Source organism: Chlamydomonas reinhardtii, chromosome 7 (assembly GCF_000002595.2).
Source record: "Chlamydomonas reinhardtii strain CC-503 cw92 mt+ chromosome 7, whole genome shotgun sequence".
Classification (NCBI taxonomy): domain Eukaryota; kingdom Viridiplantae; phylum Chlorophyta; class Chlorophyceae; order Chlamydomonadales; family Chlamydomonadaceae; genus Chlamydomonas; species Chlamydomonas reinhardtii.
In genome coordinates, this window is record NC_057010.1 from 5,086,974 (window position 1) to 5,103,460 (window position 16,487).

Here is a 16,487-nt window from a genome sequence, read left to right on the forward strand (position 1 = left end):
GACGCGCAGCTCCTCCGCTGCTGTTGCAGGGCTGCTGCCGGGTCCGACCTCGGTGGAAGCCTAAGTAGTCGCAGCCAGCAAGCAGCTGCCTGTGCTTGCCGCCGAATCCGGTGGGGGAGGCGGGCGCGAGAGGTGCGCTGTTAGTTGGTGCTGCCGGCACGACACAGGTAGCTGCGGCGGTGCCGAAGAGGCAAGGGCACAGGTCACAAAGGCTAAATGATTTGTACCTTGGGTTGGCTGCATGTGTAAAGTCACCAAGAGCAGAGCACTCTCCTCCACCTCCTCCTCCTCCCTCCTCCTCGACCTCCTCGCTCCTCGCTCCACCCCCTCCTCCACCGCTGCCTCCGCGTGTCCATGCCTTGCTCCCCGCTGCCTGATCCTTTCCACTGCTGGGCCCAGCGGCGGCGCCGCTGCCTCCATGGCTCCACCAAGCGCAGGCGTCAGTGCAACAGACCAGTATGGCGAGTAGTAAAGCGCTGCGGCTTTGGGATGCGTCAGCTCCATGCGGGTGGGGGGCGCCCCACGGGGGCGCCCGGGCGAGCCTAGACCAGGAAGGACCAGGAGAAGATGCAAGGCTATGGTGCATGTGTATGTGCAGATGTGCTCATGGTCCTGCCCGCAAACCTTGATAGCGGGCACATTGAGCACCAAGTGGCCTAGTCCAGCAAAGGGCAGAGCTCAAGTGCAAAGTGTCGCGATTCCAGGATCAGTCCCGGACCGGCGGGGTCATCGGGGACGACGAGCGGGGTACGAGCGGGGAAAGCGGCGTTGGTCAAGAGGGTGGAATGCTGCATGCCTTATATGTATAGGACTCGCAAATGTGCAGACATAAGTAATAGCACAGTATGGCACACGTACTGCGTGTCTTTTGAGGACAAGGAATGGAGAGCGTGGTGGGCATTGTTGCCCGCACTGTCGACGCCGCGCACCAGCTAGCGAAGACTATACATGGCGCAAATTGTAAATGGTCATACCAACAGTGGATTGGGCTAAGGCCGGGAGAGAGCAACGCGGTAAGCGACATCGTTTCTTCGTGTTCTTCGTCTGCGCTTTCACGCCAGTCGCTATTGATAGTAACACAGTATTGTCAAAGGGCGGGCTCGGTATCGCGTACTAGCCCGATCAGTGGCCCGCCAATAGCGCGCGTGCAACCCCGTGACACAGGCCTGGACTGGCGCTAGCGGAGTGCCCGCGCCTGCGCAGCTGCTGCTGAGCCACGACCAGAGGCAAGCCCCTTGCCTGAACCCCCTGCATCCACTCTTGATTCTGCTGTGTCTCGCGCTCTGCGCATCCAGCACAGCCCGGGCACCGACCGGCAGAGCTCTGCAAGACTGCAACTTACAGCCTGAACCTCCCCCCTGCTTGACCTTGCAGGCGGGCTTTCATCCTGGTTGCCACGCATGCGGAACCCACACAGCTCCTGGCAGCGGCCGAGGCTGCAGCTGCCTCGGCAGTAGCAGCGTCGCCACCGGGAGCAGTAGCAGCACCGGCAGCAGCGTCAGGCGCGGCGGCACAGGCCGCGCCAGGCAGTAGTACGAGCTCCAGCGCCGCGGGCCCCGATGACGCGTGGGCGCTACTGCCGCCGCTGCAGCGGCTGCAGCAGCAGCACTCGGCAGCCGTCAATGCGCTGCTGCTACAGCTCTTCTTGGCATCGGACGTTGTGCTCGTGCTACTGCCGACGGGGCGGGGCCTTGGCGGGGGTGGCGGCGGCGGCGGAGGGCCGCTGGCAGGGGCTACGGAATGGCTGTCTCGCCTTCGGCTGCTGCAGGCGAGTGGCGTACTCGCGTTGAATGCCTTTGTAGGGTTTAGGGTGCAGGGCGCTCTGCTGCGGCAGCTGTGCTGGCTTGCGGCCGTGCCCCGGATGTTTGCTGGCGGTGCACGAATGTGCACACGGCGGTGGAACGAGTGAGAGCAACACAGGCAGTGAGACAAAGACAAATGCACTCGCTTCCAGCTTGTGACTCACACACACATACACATACACATCCGGCAACAATACCACTCACCTCTCGGCACGCAGGGCGCGAAGCGATCACTCCAGGAGTCGCTCAACCAGCACCAGCAGCCGGCAGCCAAGACCGCGGCGGGCGCCGGCGACGCGGCGCTGGCGGTGCTGGCGGCACTGACTGGCGGTCGCTCGGCAGCGCGGCCGCCGCCCCAGCTGTACTTTGTCTCCCCGGTGAGCGGCAGTCGGCTGGGGCTGGGGCTGGGGCTGGGGCTGGGGGCTGGGGGCTGGGGGCTGGGGGCTGGGGCTGGGGCTAGGGTTGGGGTTGGGGTTGCTCGCACGTGGCGGCTTGCTAGGGATAGAGAGGTAGCCGCCGAGGTAGGGGACTGCATTCAATGGAGTTATGTGAGTCTCTATGGCTTCTGGTGACGGTAGCCGTGCAACATGACAGCACGTGCCCCCCCTCTGCCAGTGCAGGCCGACGCTGCCTCCACGTCACCGCAGCAGCAGCGGGGCCGGGACGCCAGCGCGTTGCTGCGGGCGCTGCTGAAGCGCTGCCGCCCCCTGCCCGCCGCCACCACCATTACAGGCGGCGGCGGCGGCGGCGGGTCGCCCGACCTGTTGTGCAGCCTCCATCCAAACGTGCGTCTGGACTTGCTGTGTTCGCTGCATCCGCTACAACCACCGTCGTTGCTGTTAGTGCATATGCTTTGCTGCTGTGTGTGCCGTGCGGGCGCTGGTAAACAGACAAGGGATCGTTGCAGGCAGGGACGGATATAGTCTTTGCCTGACGGCCTAGCTAGTGCCTTGACAGCTCACGTTGCGAACCCGCTGCACGCCCCTTTTGCTTGCCGCTGCATGCAGACGGTGCTGTTTGAGCTGGGGCCGCTGGCGCTGAGTCCGGCGCAGGTGCACTCGGCAGTGCTGGCGGCGCTGCTTGGCGCCGACGGCGCCGATGGCTACACGTCGATGATTGGTGGCGGCGGCGGCACGGCTGTAGCAGCAGCAGCAGCAGCAGCAGCAGCAGCCGACGGGCTGGCGGAGTTGCGCCAGGCGGTGGAGGAGGCTGTAGCAGAGGCTGTCTCAGCCGGAGGCCGTGGCGGTGGTGGCGGCGACGGAGGCGTCGGCAGCAGCGGTGTGAGGCGGGTGGCAGAGGTTGTGCTCGCGGCTGCACCCGGGCTTCAGGGGCCAGTGGTGGCGGAGGCGGAGGCGGCGCGGTTCGCGGCTGGCTGGCTGACGGCGGCGGGCGCGTTGCTCAGCTCAGCGGAGGCGGCCGCGCGGGCGGCGGCGGCGCAGCCGCTAGACTGGGTGCCACTTCCGCTTGGAAGTGGCGAGGATGGTGGCGGCGGCAGTGGACGCGGCCGCGGCGCGCGCGGCGGCCCAGCCTCTCGCGGTGGCGGCGGCGCCGCCGCCGCCGCCGCGGCCAGCAACGCGACCGACCCGCTGGCGGTGGCGGCGTTGTGGCTTGCCAGTGGCGGCGGTGGCGGCGGCGCCGCCGGCGGCGGTCTGGCGGCGCGGTTGGCGACGGAGCTGTGTTCGCAGGCGGTGGAGGCCGGACTGCGGCATTACCAGGCGGCGCTGCCGCCGCGCTGCCCGGCACGTGTGCACGCGTCATTGACGGCGGCGGCGGTTGCGACGCTGGCTGCGACGGCGCCGCCGGGCGCCGCCGCTGACGCGGCGGCTGCGCGACTGCGTGCGGCGTGCGCGGAGGCTTGGCTGCGCGGCGGGCGGCAGCAGTGCAGTGCGCTGAGTGTGACGGGGCGGCCCTGCACACGAGCCTTACACGTAAGCCGTCAGTTCTGCCAGACGGGAATCAACGTGTTCGCGAGCTCTCCAAGCGTCATCGGTCTTGCACTCTTTCTGGATGATAGCATCCATGATGGCATCAAGCTACATACAATTCGTCGACTTGCGCTTCGCACTTTACTTCCTGTCTAACCGCCGCCTATGCTCCGCTTAGTTGGCTTGGTCTGTTTTAGTTGGGGCTGGTAGTTACAGCCCGCCCCTCCCATGCCGGTCGCACGCAGGACCCGCGCGAGCCCCACGCCGCCGACGGCACTGTGTGGGTGGCCGCCACCACCACCGGCAGCGCCTTCGTGCGGCTGCCCGACCCCTTCGACCTGCAGGTGTGTGGCGGCGGTGTGGAGGTGTGGAGGCGTGGGTGCGGTGGGAGGTTGTGTGCTGAGTGCACAGGTATACCCAACGTTCATGTGTGTCTGTACCGTACCGCACCGTACCGTACCGTACATGTGTTCATGAAGAATGTACCCACGAACCCTCGCCTGACCCCAGGCCGCCAACACCAGCCCCTACTTGGACGACGGAGAGGCGGTGGCGGCAGCGCCGCCGCCGCCACCTGCTGCGCCGCCAGCGGCCTCGGCCACAGCCGCCAACGATGGCGCTGCCGCCGCTGGCGGCAAGAAGCAGGGCAAGGCACCGGCCGCTGGCAAGGGAGCCGCTGCCGTAACGGCCGCAGTACCGCCGCAACCGCCGGCGGTTGTGATTCAACCGCCGCCGCCGTACAGCCGCCACCTTGTGGTTGCAATGGCACAGGCGCCGGACGGTTCGGTACGACAGAGCGCGCTGGGCCCGTGGGTGACGCTGACGCGGCTGGGGCCGGCGAGTGCCGCCGCCGACCGGCGCGGGATCCAGAACCAGCCGGGCCTGGGCGGCGCGGAATCCGGATCCCATCTTGCCTGCCTGCCCCTCAACTTGGAAACAAGCGGCGCTGCCTCGCTTGGGGTGCCGGTTGCTGGGGGCGGTGGTGGCGGCGAGCGGCGCCAGGGCCGCGGCGGCGGCGGCGGCAGCGGTGCCGCCAAGGGCGGAGCGGGCAGCGTGCCGCGGGCGGCGCGGCAGGCAGCGGCGGCCGCCGTGGCGGCGGCAGCTGTCGCGACTCCCGACGGCGGCAGCGACAGCGACGGCGGCGCCGGCGTCAACCCAATGGACGAGCAGAGCTTCCCGTCGTTGGCGGCGGCGGTGGCGGTGTCGCAGGCCGGCAAGGCGGCGGCAGCGGCTGCCGGTGGCGGCGGGGGTGGCGGCAAGCGCGGCGGCAGAGGCAGCGCCGCCGCCGCTGACGTGTCAGCTGAGGAGGAGGCTGTGCCCGTGTCTACACGTGAGCGGTTGGCGGTTGCCAAGGCCTGGCCCTATCCAGCCGGCGGCGGCCCGGGTGCCAGTGGCGGCGGTGGCGGCGGCGGCGGCGGCGGATCCGGCGGCGCGGGAGGGTCAGGGCGGGGCGGTGCTGGCGGCGCGGCGCGAGGCCGGCGCGGCCGCGGACAGGACCCCGCGGCGGCGGCGGCAGCAGCCGTGGCGGCGGGACTGGATGCGTCCGCGTTCCCAGCTCTGCCCACCAGCCGGGATGTGCGCAAGGTGTGCGTCGGCTGTGTCAGTGTGTGGGTTCAGTTGTGACTTGTGGTGCTAGTGACGGCTGCGCTTGCGTGATGGCTGCTGTGCTCACTCACACAGTACCGCAAGACGGGCAGGCGGGCAGCGTTGTGAGGTTGTTTCGGGGTGCACAAAACGTAAACCGCACAGCCGTCAGTTGGCGCCTTTTAGCTTTGAGCGTGTTTCCTTCCTACACCCTCTGAACAACGGCCGACCCCTCCATCCCACGCCACCAGGTGTACATGGCATACGAGTACGAGACACTGGACGGCCGCCGCTTCTTCGCAACGCCACAGCAGATGGCAGCGGCCACCGCCGCCGCCGCCGGCATCACCGCCGCCACGGCCGTTGCCGCTGGCGGCGGCGGCAGGCCCTCTGGCCGCCAGCCCCGCGGCGACGCCACGGCCACCGCCGAAGCGGCCGCTGCATCGGCGGCCAGCGCGGCGGCTGCCGCGGCCCTAGCCGCCGCCGCCAAGGCGGGCGCCGCCGACCGTGCTGACCGCGGTGAGCGCGGCGAGCGCGGCGAGCGCGGCGAGCGCGGCGAGCGCGGTGGCAACGACCGCGACCGCGGCGGTGACCGTGGCGAGCGTGGCGGCAATGACCGTGCGGAGCGTGGCGGCAGTGATCGTGCTGGCAGCAGCGCCACGGCTTGCTACCTGTTGCAGCATGACGCGCCGCTCTTCCTGGCGGCGCCGCCGGGGCTGGCGGCGGAGCCGTCGCTGGCCGGTGTCGCCGCCGACGGCGCGCCGGCGTGGGACACGCTGCCACCGCGGAGGCCGCCGTCGCTGGCGCAGCTCCGCCGCGTGTTCATCGCCACTCCGCCGTCTGCGTGCGGCGAGCCGCTGCTGGCCAGTCGACCGGTGGTGCAGTTCCGGCTGCCGTCGGCAGCCGCGGCGGCGGCGACCGGCGCGGCGCCGCCGCCGGCCGGCGCCGCGGGCTCGGGGCCGCTGACGTCAGCGGCCGCGCTAGCGGCGGCGCTGCTGCCGGCGGATGCCGCCGACGCCGGCGGGCTGCTGGCGGCGGCGTGGAGCGGTCCGCGGCCCCTCCCGGGCTCCCTGGCGGCTGCTCCGGGTGGTGCGGCCGACGGTGCGGCTGCTGGTGGCGGCGGTGGGGTTGGTAATGGGGCTGCCCAAGCAGTGCCGCCAAGCTGTGGTGTGCCGTTGCCGCTGCGCCTGGATGACGCGGCGACCATGGTGGCCGGGCGTGGCCCGGCGGCGGCGGCGGTCCACGTGTCTCTGGCTCGGCCCGTGCCGCTGCCGCCAGACAGCCTGATGGTCCTCAGCCTGCCTGCCGTGTATGCGTTGCCGGCAGAGTGGCTGGGCTGGGGGCACGGCATGGCGCCGCGGCCCGCGCCACAGCTGCAGCCACCGGAGCTGGCGCGAGACGCTGCAGGGGCGGCTGGGGGCGCGGGCGAAGGTGCTGGGGCACAGGAGAGCGGGAAAGACGCGGCGTCGGGTGGAGGCGGCGGAGGAGGCGGCGCAGGTCCCGCGGGGGCATCAGCCGCGGGGGCAGCGGTGTCGCAGGGTCCGCTGGTGCCCTTAGTGCAGGTGGATGAGCGCCTGCCCTATGAGGCCAGGCTGGTGGCGGGCACTGCGCTGTTCCCCATCCCCGTGGCGCAGGGGCAGGAGCAGTCGGCGCCGTCGGGGGCGCAGCAATCAGGCTAGCGAGGTCTGGGGCGGTCAAAGGTTCGTGCTTGTGCCCCGGGATTGGGTTTCGTGTTCGGGAAGCCCGTCAATCAGCCCTTAAAAGGCTTCGTAACCGGAACACACATTGTAAAACAAACCCATCTTACGATGTGCAACCATCATATAGAACTATCGATACGAAAATGCTGTTTGCGAGCTCCATTATACTTGTGTTAGCCATTTCGGTAGCTGCACAGAACTCGGGCTTAAAATGCGACAAAAGCGTCTTGGCAACATCCTCTAGCAGCCCGTTAGCGTTGAGCGATATCGCGCTGGTGCTGGTGTCGTCGCGAAGCGAGGCCGCAGCGGAGTGGGTTACGGGCCAGCGGTTCTGGCGAAAGAAGGGCGTCGACATCATAATCTTAGCTTCTAATGTCACCGCTGACAACGAATGGGCTGACGGCGCTGACAAGGGCGGTCGCGAAGCCTGGATTCGTGCCGAAGGAGGCGACGATGCGGAGGTTGCGGCGACAGCCGCTGTGAAAGCCACGGCTTTCTTGCGTGGAAACGGCGGCAAGATACCCAAATGGATTTTCGTGACGCAAACACACTCGGTCGTCAACCTGCTGGCTCTCCGGGACGCGCTGGCCGAGTGAGTTCGTGCGAGTGTGCGAGCCCCGCGGCTAGGCACCATGCCCTGCGGCATCGAACTCTTCACCCCCAATCGTTCCAGTCCCTTACTTCCCTTGACCGGACCTTTAAAATGATTGATTTGTTCTTGGCACGGCATACATATAGCTGGCAGCGGTCTCCCAAAACCTATGCGTGCTGGTCTTCTTCATCCCCGCATCCAACCTTTGTGCTTGCCCGTCCAGGCTGGACCCATCTGAGCCGCACGCGGTCACAGACGCGCTGTTTTGCGAGCGGCGGGGTGCGGGAGCGGCCGCGCAGCAAAGGCGACTGCGCAACTCTCCGCCACACGCCATTGGCGGGGCCGCCGCAGTGGGCGCGTGCACTCCCTGCCATCACGGGAACTCCCTATCACCGGCTGAGTGCGCTAAGATTAATCCTGGAGGTGGGTTTCCGCGCCCCGGTTGATAGCAGCAAGGGCCTGTCGACATCTAACGCAAATGGCTCACAAGCGGTGATCTGGGTGATCTGGGGCACCTGGCTTTCAGGTTTGCAAACAAGGTGGCGCTTTGTGGTTCGGGCCGCTTGTAAGTACCACACCGTGTTTGGCCAGAAGGGCCCAATACGCCTGACCCACATCACGACGTTACCTCTACCGCAACTCCCTTGCACCGGCAGGCGGCGTTGCGCTCTCCTGGGCCTTGGCGGCGTCATGCCACCCCTTCTCCGACACGGCCGCAGCTGAGGGTATCCTGCGCACCGCGCTGGCACTTGGAGGAGGAGGCGCCTACTTTGCACATGCGCCAACCGCTGCTGGTGGCAGCGGCGGCAGCGGCGGCGGCGCGGCACATGTCGCGCAGGCGGCTGCCGCGCACTCGATTGCGGCAGGGCTATCGACGCTGTCGCGCGTGCTGTGGCTCTTTGGCGTGCCAGTCACGCCGGCTTGGGGCGAGGAGCCGCGCGTTGCTATAAGCGCTGCAGCAGCGGCGGCAGCAGCAAATGCTGCTAGCGGCGCGCAAGCGGGAGTGAACGGCGACACGCGCATGGTTGTGAAGGGCGGTCGCTTCACGCGCGTGAACGTCCTGTCCGGTCAGCCACAGGGCGCGGGCGGGAGCAGTAGCGCCACGGATGTGGCCACCCTGGCGGCGGCTGTAGCAGGCGGCAGCTGCAGCACCGCCGGCTGCCTCAATGCCCTGTACCGGACAGTGGTGCCCACCGCGCCCACGGCGGCGCTGGGCGCGGGCCCTGCGGTTGCGGCGACGGTTGTGACGTCGGCTCTGTCAGCGCCGGCTGCGGGCTCCGCGGCGGCCGCGCAGCTGCCGAAGCTGTACGAGGCTTTGGTGGCTGCGTGGGAGAAGGCGGCCGTGGCTCGGAAGACGGCGGTGGCGTCGAAGTATGAAGTGGTAAAGGAAAGGAAGAAGGCAGGTCGCACCTCTGACACAGCTGGCGCCAAGGGAACAGCTGCGGCAGCCCAGACGCCGACGGTGTGTCCGCAGCCGGGGCCGCTGCAACCCGGAGAGCGCTGGGAGGAGGGAGGTGAGGCGGGCTAGGGATCGTGGGCAACGTGAGATGCACGAGCGGCCTGCACAGCTTGGTTGAGCAGTCTTTCGTGACACATCTCAGGCTTGAACTGATTGGTCCTGCCTTCCTCCTGTGCTTCAAACCTGCGCCCCCCGTGCAGTGCTGCTGGTTCAAGTGGACACACGTGAGCCAGACCGCATCAGACCCAACCCCTTCGCGCTGGGGTCCAACTACGTAATGCCGCCCTACCCGCCCTGGCCCGATTACGACGCGGGCGCAAAGTACGGCCCTGTGTTCATCGGCGAGACCCCCAAGGTGAGAAATGCTGAGGCTGCGACTTGAATGATATTACAATTTGCAACGAGACCCGTAAGTGACCTTTACTTGTTGCAATCACACAACAGGTGGGCTTCTACCCGGCAGCCGGCATGTACTCGTACACCTGCGACCCCAAGCAGCACACCTACTACTCGGGCACAGCCACGGTCAACCAGGTGCGCGGGACCGCAATCGGGAGGGCGGTCGCGAGCCTGAACCTGCATGCCTGTCTAAATGTGTGTCCAAGACCATTCCGTGCTGTGGGCCTGAAGGCATGGCATGGACATTGCGGCATCAAACACGCGCCCATCTTCACACCGCAGATGGTGGCTGAGGGGCTGGGCATGTCCTTCCGTCGCATCACGTGGCCCGCGGCGGACCCAAGCGTGCGCTATGGCACCTGGACCAAAAGTGAGTGTGCGTGCGCATCTGAGATGGGGGCCAGTGCATTCGGTAGGGGTGCTGATGGCTTGCACGCTCAAATTACCCGTCGTCCCCTCGGCCTCTCCTGACATTATGCCTGCCTGCCGGTCCTGCCATGGCCCCAAACATACAAGTTTTCCCTCCTCCCCCTTGCACTCACTTCCCGCTCACCCAGATGACTTCTTCATGAAGGTGATGCAGTACGTGCTGTACGAGCAGTGCGGCCTGGCGGCGCCGGCGGGCGGCAGCAAGGCCAGCCGGCTGGGGGCGGCGCATGCGGACATCATCAGGCAGATCCTGCCGCCCGGCGGACTGCGGCTGCTCATATTCCTGGACGGGGACGTCTACATACGGTGAGGCGGTGACTTGGTATTGTCCAGGGATACCGGTACTGTATCTCTTTGATAGTCACCTTCCGCGAGCCCTGCTGTCCACCTGCAGCACTGACGCATCCCCTGCCCTGCCCCTCACGCATGCCCCTCCTCATCTGACATCTGGCATCTGGCATCTGCACACACACACACACACACACCCCACACACACACACACGCGCGCCCCCCACCACAGCGACCCCCAGCTGTTCCACAAGCAGCTGTCGGCCTTCCACGGCGACCCCTCCGCCTGGCTGGCCTTCAGCGAGGAGCCCAACCAGCGCAACGCCTACATCTCAGTCAGCCCGCAGGTCGTCAACACGGTGAGGCGCGGCGCGGCCCGGGGGCAGTTGGGTGGGTGGGCTTGAGTCCACCGCTTGCAAGTCCACTACTTGCGTATCTGCCGCTTGCAAGGAGGCGACTGAGGCGGCGGGCGGCATGGCTGGAGGTGGCGGTGGGGGCCAGCGCGTAGCCGCGCGACGCTGCAAATGTCAAGCAGGGAGAACACTGTGACTGATTGGCTGTGGATCGTGTTTTTCGTGTCTCGCCGCACCCGGAACCCACAGGGTCTGCAGGTGCTGCGCCCCCGCCCCGAGCTGCTGCGCTACTACGAGGCGGTGTGGGACTCGCCCTACACACTCAACCGCACAGACCTGCTGATGGGCTGGCCGCACGAGCAGGTGTGTGTTGCCGCAACACCGAGCAGCACATGACCATGCTGGTAGCCCGTTAGCATGGCCTTCGTCTGTTTGGGTGTCATTTGCGACACGTGCTGTATCACAATTTCGTGGGCGGCCCTGTTCCTTTGTGCCAGTTTGATTTTCTTTATCAACTCGGGCGCGCCTTACGCTTGCCCTTTCCTGGCGTCATGGCGCAGGGCTGCCACAACCTGATCACGTTCCAGGGCCCCAAGCTGCTGGAGAAGCACGTGCGGCGCTGGCCTTTCATGGACTACAACACGCCGGGCGGCCGCGTGGCGAGACACGCCTGGGTCATCCGCGACCAGTGGTGGCCCATCCTGGCCGAGGTGGGGCCGTTGAGGGGCCGGCAGTGTGGGTCATTTTGGCATCGTGGCAAGCATGGCGCGTATAGCCCTTTTGTGTGGTACTCCACTGCATGTTGTGCCCTGCCTCTCATGCGCGCCTGCTTCTCCCTCTCTTTCTGCACCCTCCGACAGGACATGGTTGCTGTGAGCGTGTGGCACTTCTTCCAGCGCCACTCATCCTCCGTGTTTGTGCCCATGCCGGCCTGGGCGCACAACCCATAGCTAGACACGCATGGCAGTGTGGCGACACCACTCAGATCCCACCAGCAGGCCACGCAGCCAGGCGGGTAACCTTGTCACTTGGTGGGACACCATCCACACAGGTATAAGGCGTCTTATGCGCTAGGCAACGTAGGGAGTGCGGACCAGTGTGGCCGTACGTACGTACGTACAGGCACAGCGGTGCGAACCCCCCAGCAACCGGAGCTGCACAACAAGGCGCATGCAGGTTGCATGAAGAATACTGCATACAGCGTGCTTGGTGGTGCTGACAATAAGATAGACGTCTGTGCAGTGTTCAATGTTTCGAAGGTGCGTGGGCGACTACAGTCATCTTTGTGAGAAGACGAAGAGCCTGACGTGACAAGGCAGGTATGTACATACACGGGTCACGGGTGATGCGGGTTGTTCCCCGCGCTACGGCCATGGTACAAAGCAGGTGTGGCGTATCGGTGGCGAACTTGAGAGGGAGGGGTAGGCCACGGGGGTAGGCCACACGGGGGAAGGTTGCGACCTGCAATACGGTCCACGGGGCGCCTGTGCAAGTCACCTGCATCTGGGTACCAAGGGCCTAGAAGAGGCCCAAGAATTGTGCTCAGTCTATCTAGCAGTCAAAGTTGGTGACAGAAGAGCATGACGGCGGTAGTAGTCAATTGCTGTGCCAAAAGCATTGCCGCGGTTTGTGGATGCATGTGAACGACGATTATGTGTGTGTGTGTGTGTTTCCATATGCAGTACATTCATTCTGCGACCTGGCGCCCGCATTGGGTGTGCACACTGTGTGGCCACTTTCGGTAGTAGACTGGCTCAGCAGTGTGCCGGTCAGCGCCGGTGCCGGGTCTTGGCCAGGCGGCTGCCGGCTGATAATGACAGCGTAGAAATTACTTTGGAGCGGTACGGTAGGACATGGACGGCGGGTGACAGTCATATGATAATGGACTTGATTTGGAGCATCAGGAATGGAACGGGTATTTGCTGCTACAGAAGCACGAACACCAGTGCTCGGACCACTTGAATGCCGCGAGGGCATCGGGCCCCGGAGCCGTGCTTGCACTTGTAACTCATGTCCGTAAATGTACGTCACATGCAAACCCTGCGCAACTCCTCTTGCCGGTCCCAGTGGGCGTTTCCACCCTCCACGACGTGCTGACCCCCCCCCTCAGCCCAGACCTTCACGGCTTCACCACTCAGTGACCCCGCCACGCCCCGCCAACCCCTTCCGACGGCCAGGTCCACACCTTCACACGCTCGCGTTCCATGTGATTGGCCTCGCATGCTCAAGCCACACCACTCGACGCCCGCTATTTACTCGCGGCCCCCGCCACGGAACCTGTTTGCGACCCCGCTGCTAGCGCATCATCGTCTCCGCCAACGGCCCTAGCAGTCGCCTTGCCAGCCCCATTGCACTCTGCCGTACCCGCTGCAGCCGCCCCTGCCCCGCCGTCCGCTCCACCTGCCCCACTCGCCCCTGAACTCGCAGCCTCAGGAGCCGCCTCCGGCGCTGCCTCCGATGCAGCCTCCGGTGCCGCAGCCGACGACGCCGGCCCAGCTCCTGCCCCCTCCGCCGCGCCTGCCGAGACCGCTGCTGACGGCTCCGCCGGGGCCGCGCCCACTGGTGCCGCCGGCGCGGTGGCGCCCAGCCCCGCACCCACGTCCCCTGCCGCCTCCTCGTGCTCCTCCTCGTGCTCCTCCGTCTCACCCGCACCCGCCTTTGTGCCCTTCTTCTTTTTCTTCATGATGTAGATGAAGATGTTGGGGTGCTGGTACTTCTCATCCATCTGCACAGCACACACGCAGGGTAAGCGAGCCAGTGTTTCGGCAAGTTTTTAGGGCCTTTACTTTCCTAGTGCACGGGTGGGCATTGGGGTGCGGTGACTTTGATTTCCAATGCCCACCAGGGGGCGCAGCCCCCCCACCTCGTACGGGGGGTCCGGGGGGCGGGAGCCCCCCGGAAAACTTTGTCACTATGGGTATCAAAATACGCGTATTTTCGTATGTCATACCCCTAGTCCTCGAGCAGCGTTTGTGCTAGCCGACAAGGCATCACGCATGCGTGCGCACGCCACACATCTTCTCTTCATACTGCCACACCGCAACTGATGAGTCTTTCCCCATCCTGCCGAGTGCCCATCCGGGCGTGCCCGTCGCCCCGGCCCCGCCGGTCCGGCCCGGCCCCGGCGCGCCCCTCTCCCTTCCTGGCGCGTGCACCGGGCCGGGGATTTTGCAGGATGGCTGGGCACTTGAGGGGTCAGGGAATTATTTTTGATAGTGCCCACCGCACTGGGGCTCCAGGCATTTAATTTTCCGGTGCCCGCCCTCCGGGCCCGACTTATTTTTCCAGTGCCCACGTGGGCACTAATGCCCACCTCCCGAAACACTGAAGCGAGCCCGGGCCGCTCATGCCGACGGAGTTGTATACAGTACAATACAGTATCTTCTGGGGGCATCATGAATACGCTACCCCCACCGCCCGCGCCACGCCCCCGCCCATCAAAGAAGACACCTACCTTGGCGTGCGGCACTGTCTTGATGGAGTGTGTGGCTGTGAATAGCGACATGAAGCGGCCCTGCACGCTGTGGGAGCGCAGCTCGTTGCACACCACCACTGCCGGCAGCAGTGGGAGCAGCAGTGGGGGCGGCAGTGGGGGCGGCAGTGGGGGCGGCAGTGGGGGCGGCAGTGGGGGCGGCAGGTTAGGAGGAGCGGCAGGGCCAGAGGCAGGGGCGAAAGGCAGGGCGAGAGGCAGAGCTGAGTAGGTGTAGGGCAGCAATGGGCGATAAGGCGAGGGCGTGTCTTGGGACCATGGGCTGGAGTAGCGGACTTCCCCCCCAACGCACACACACACACACACACACACACACACACACACACACACACACACACACACACACACACACACACACACACACACACACACACACACACACACACACACGTTCGCTCACCCGTGGACTTCTCGTTGGTGACCTGCATGACTGTGCGGTGGAAGTCCTCGGTCAGGCCCTCGTGGTAGATGCAGTCGGCGGCCAGGATGTAGTCGTACGGCGGGTGCAGCGGGGCGACCTGGGGGAGGGTGGTGAAGAGCAGGGTTGGAAGGTGGGCTGGGGAGTGGAGGGGTGGGATTAGGGTGAGGCCGCAGGAGGCTGGAAGGGGCACCCCCCCCCCTTACGAAACATGGATCTTTGGGGCCCTCAGTTGCGGGCCTGGCGCCCACCTGTCCCCCACACTCACATACTCTCTACCCCACAGTAACGGTATCCACCCCACCTGACCGCCGACCGCCCGCACGCCCTACGTGCCCCCCCTTCTGATGATGATGGGACTTTTCGATTGGGCCCGGGTTGTAATTATAGATGATATCATAGCTGGCAGGCCGCAATCCCGCGAAGTCCACTGCCCCAACTTCAACACATACACCCCCGCCCTGCCCCGCCCACCTGCTCGGGCTTGGTCCAGTCCAGCTCCTGGACCTCCACTGTGCCCGCGCTGTCCGCCCAGGTGCCGTGCTGGTGGCCTGCGTCGCAAACAGTTTCAACAGTCTGTTGAACAATCAGGACACAAGCTATACGCCGCCTGGTGGCCTGGACGCCGTCGACCCCGAAGGCTTCCGTCCCCAGCGCCTCTCCGCTCGCTCCAAACTGTCGCCTCTGCATGCACTCCGCTCGTTTAGCTTGGTTTGGTGTACTTTGGGCTGGTATTTACACCCCAACCCCATGGCAATCAGGCACAGGCGCAGAGCGGTACCGTCGTGCTCATGTCTCACCGCGCGCCAGCCGCACCGCCGCCGGCGACAGGTTGGTCTCGTAGTTGATCCGCAGCAGCGGCAGCACGTCCGCAGTGTCCGTCAGCACCACGTTGGCGCCCACCATCGCGAACGCCATGCCTGTGCCGCAAAACGGCGCGTGTGCATGCACGTGAGGGGGCACGTGTGCGCACACACGCAGCGTGTGTGGCCTGGCCGGGGAAGGCCTTTCGCACCCGCCAACGGCACTGGACCGGCCATTTACCTGAAGCTGCAGCCGCAGGCGTGCGGCTTAGCGCTCTAGCCGGGATCCGGCCCACCACGCCTCATTGGCAAAGGCGTTTTACATTGCATGCTCGGTCGCTCCGCACCCACACGCTCGGGCCCCCGGCCTCTTGTTTTCTTACGGGATTGGAACACCGTTAACCCCCGCCTCCTGCGTCCCACCCGCTCACCCGCCAGGCCCATGCCGGCACCCAGCTCCAATGCTCGCTTGCCGCGGACCTTGGACCGAGCAAAGTCGCCCTTGCGGATGTTCTGCACAATCCGTTCCGGTTGGCACAATGGCAGCCGCTTAGCGCTGGAATTTGCGGCCTTGCACATAGCGAGGCGCTGACCCGGCGCAGCCCGGAGCGCAGGATACCGTAGGTGATTCCCACGGCACACCGTTGGCACGCCGTTGCCGCGGCCTTCACACCAACGTCCACCTGCTAGTCACAGCTCCACGCGACTCGAGCCCCGCACCCGCTGCAGCCGTGCTGGCCCAAGGTGCTGTGGCTCCCCAGCATACCTTCTCAAACCACTTGGCCAGCACGACGCTAGCATCCCAAACCGTGGTGCCCAGATGTTCGGAGGAGGGGTCCTGCACAAATCGCAGCACGGACCCAAACACCTCTTGCTCCACCATGGTGGTTTGGTCTGCAGGATTGGGATGGCACGACAAAGAAGAGTGGGGAAGATGGGTCTGCTGTTTGGGCTGACAGGACAGCGGACCGAGGGGGGGGGGCTCAAGGTGCGGTTTGTGCGAGCGTTCCAAGCGCCAGAGCGGGACCCCTTCAGGTGACCTACGTGTGTTCCATCGCTCCCAAGACTCGTCACTTTTGAAGGAATCCTTGGTTTTCGACATCTGGGACTGTTGCTCTGGCTCGCGGTGCACAGAATATAGAGTTATTCGAGCTCGATGGTTGATTACACAACAGAACGCGGCGGCTGGACTTCTTTTCCAGGTATATCAAGGTCAGAATACATCTCAGTATTGCTATCGCACTA

General features: G+C 65.7%; 3 protein-coding genes across 3 annotated transcripts; 2 read left to right on the forward strand and 1 right to left on the reverse strand.

Moving 5' to 3' along the window:
• Positions 1 to 832: 832 nt before the first annotated feature.
• On the forward strand, positions 833 to 7,074 carry CHLRE_07g347700v5 (uncharacterized protein). Its single transcript, XM_043064497.1, has 9 exons — positions 833 to 1,013; positions 1,165 to 1,226; positions 1,375 to 1,768; positions 2,021 to 2,179; positions 2,423 to 2,587; positions 2,810 to 3,730; positions 3,973 to 4,071; positions 4,238 to 5,311; positions 5,563 to 7,074. Exons 1-9 carry the CDS (start codon positions 882 to 884, stop codon positions 6,988 to 6,990), a joined length of 4,434 nt encoding a protein of 1,477 aa, XP_042923065.1. The 5' UTR covers positions 833 to 881; the 3' UTR covers positions 6,991 to 7,074.
• A 47-nt stretch (positions 7,075 to 7,121) lies between these two features.
• Positions 7,122 to 12,550, forward strand: CHLRE_07g347750v5 (uncharacterized protein). The gene is made up of 11 exons (XM_043064498.1): positions 7,122 to 7,603; positions 7,827 to 8,026; positions 8,260 to 9,117; positions 9,263 to 9,417; positions 9,507 to 9,596; positions 9,744 to 9,831; positions 10,019 to 10,196; positions 10,411 to 10,537; positions 10,781 to 10,894; positions 11,092 to 11,241; positions 11,392 to 12,550. The coding sequence occupies exons 1-11, from the start codon at positions 7,155 to 7,157 to the stop codon at positions 11,479 to 11,481; spliced, it is 2,499 nt and encodes an 832-aa protein (XP_042923066.1). The 5' UTR covers positions 7,122 to 7,154; the 3' UTR covers positions 11,482 to 12,550.
• Positions 12,551 to 12,556: 6 nt separating this feature from the next.
• CHLRE_07g347800v5 (uncharacterized protein) lies at positions 12,557 to 16,472 on the reverse strand. Its single transcript, XM_043064499.1, has 8 exons — positions 16,287 to 16,472; positions 16,009 to 16,136; positions 15,674 to 15,755; positions 15,240 to 15,359; positions 14,914 to 14,990; positions 14,422 to 14,539; positions 13,986 to 14,083; positions 12,557 to 13,256 (listed from the first exon to the last, which is right to left on the reverse strand). The coding sequence occupies exons 1-8, from the start codon at positions 16,342 to 16,344 to the stop codon at positions 12,780 to 12,782; spliced, it is 1,158 nt and encodes a 385-aa protein (XP_042923067.1). The 5' UTR covers positions 16,345 to 16,472; the 3' UTR covers positions 12,557 to 12,779.
• Between the last annotated feature and the right edge of the window lie 15 nt (positions 16,473 to 16,487).

Coding starts and splice junctions, on each gene's coding strand:
- CHLRE_07g347750v5 (XM_043064498.1), top strand. CDS start 7,155: ATGCTGTTTGCGAGCTCCATTATACTTGTGTTAGCCATTTCGGTAGCT. Junction 8,027..8,259: donor CGCTAAGATTAATCCTGGAG/GTGGGTTTCCGC, acceptor TTGCACCGGCAG/GCGGCGTTGCGCTCTCCTGG. Junction 9,597..9,743: donor GCACAGCCACGGTCAACCAG/GTGCGCGGGACC, acceptor TTCACACCGCAG/ATGGTGGCTGAGGGGCTGGG.
- CHLRE_07g347800v5 (XM_043064499.1), bottom strand. CDS start 16,344: ATGTCGAAAACCAAGGATTCCTTCAAAAGTGACGAGTCTTGGGAGCGA. Junction 15,756..16,008: donor TGGCCAAGTGGTTTGAGAAG/GTATGCTGGGGA, acceptor CGGATTGTGCAG/AACATCCGCAAGGGCGACTT. Junction 15,360..15,673: donor TGCCGGCATGGGCCTGGCGG/GTGAGCGGGTGG, acceptor TTTGCGGCACAG/GCATGGCGTTCGCGATGGTG.
- CHLRE_07g347700v5 (XM_043064497.1), top strand. CDS start 882: ATGGAGAGCGTGGTGGGCATTGTTGCCCGCACTGTCGACGCCGCGCAC. Junction 1,227..1,374: donor CTGCTGAGCCACGACCAGAG/GCAAGCCCCTTG, acceptor TTGACCTTGCAG/GCGGGCTTTCATCCTGGTTG. Junction 3,731..3,972: donor CCTGCACACGAGCCTTACAC/GTAAGCCGTCAG, acceptor GGTCGCACGCAG/GACCCGCGCGAGCCCCACGC.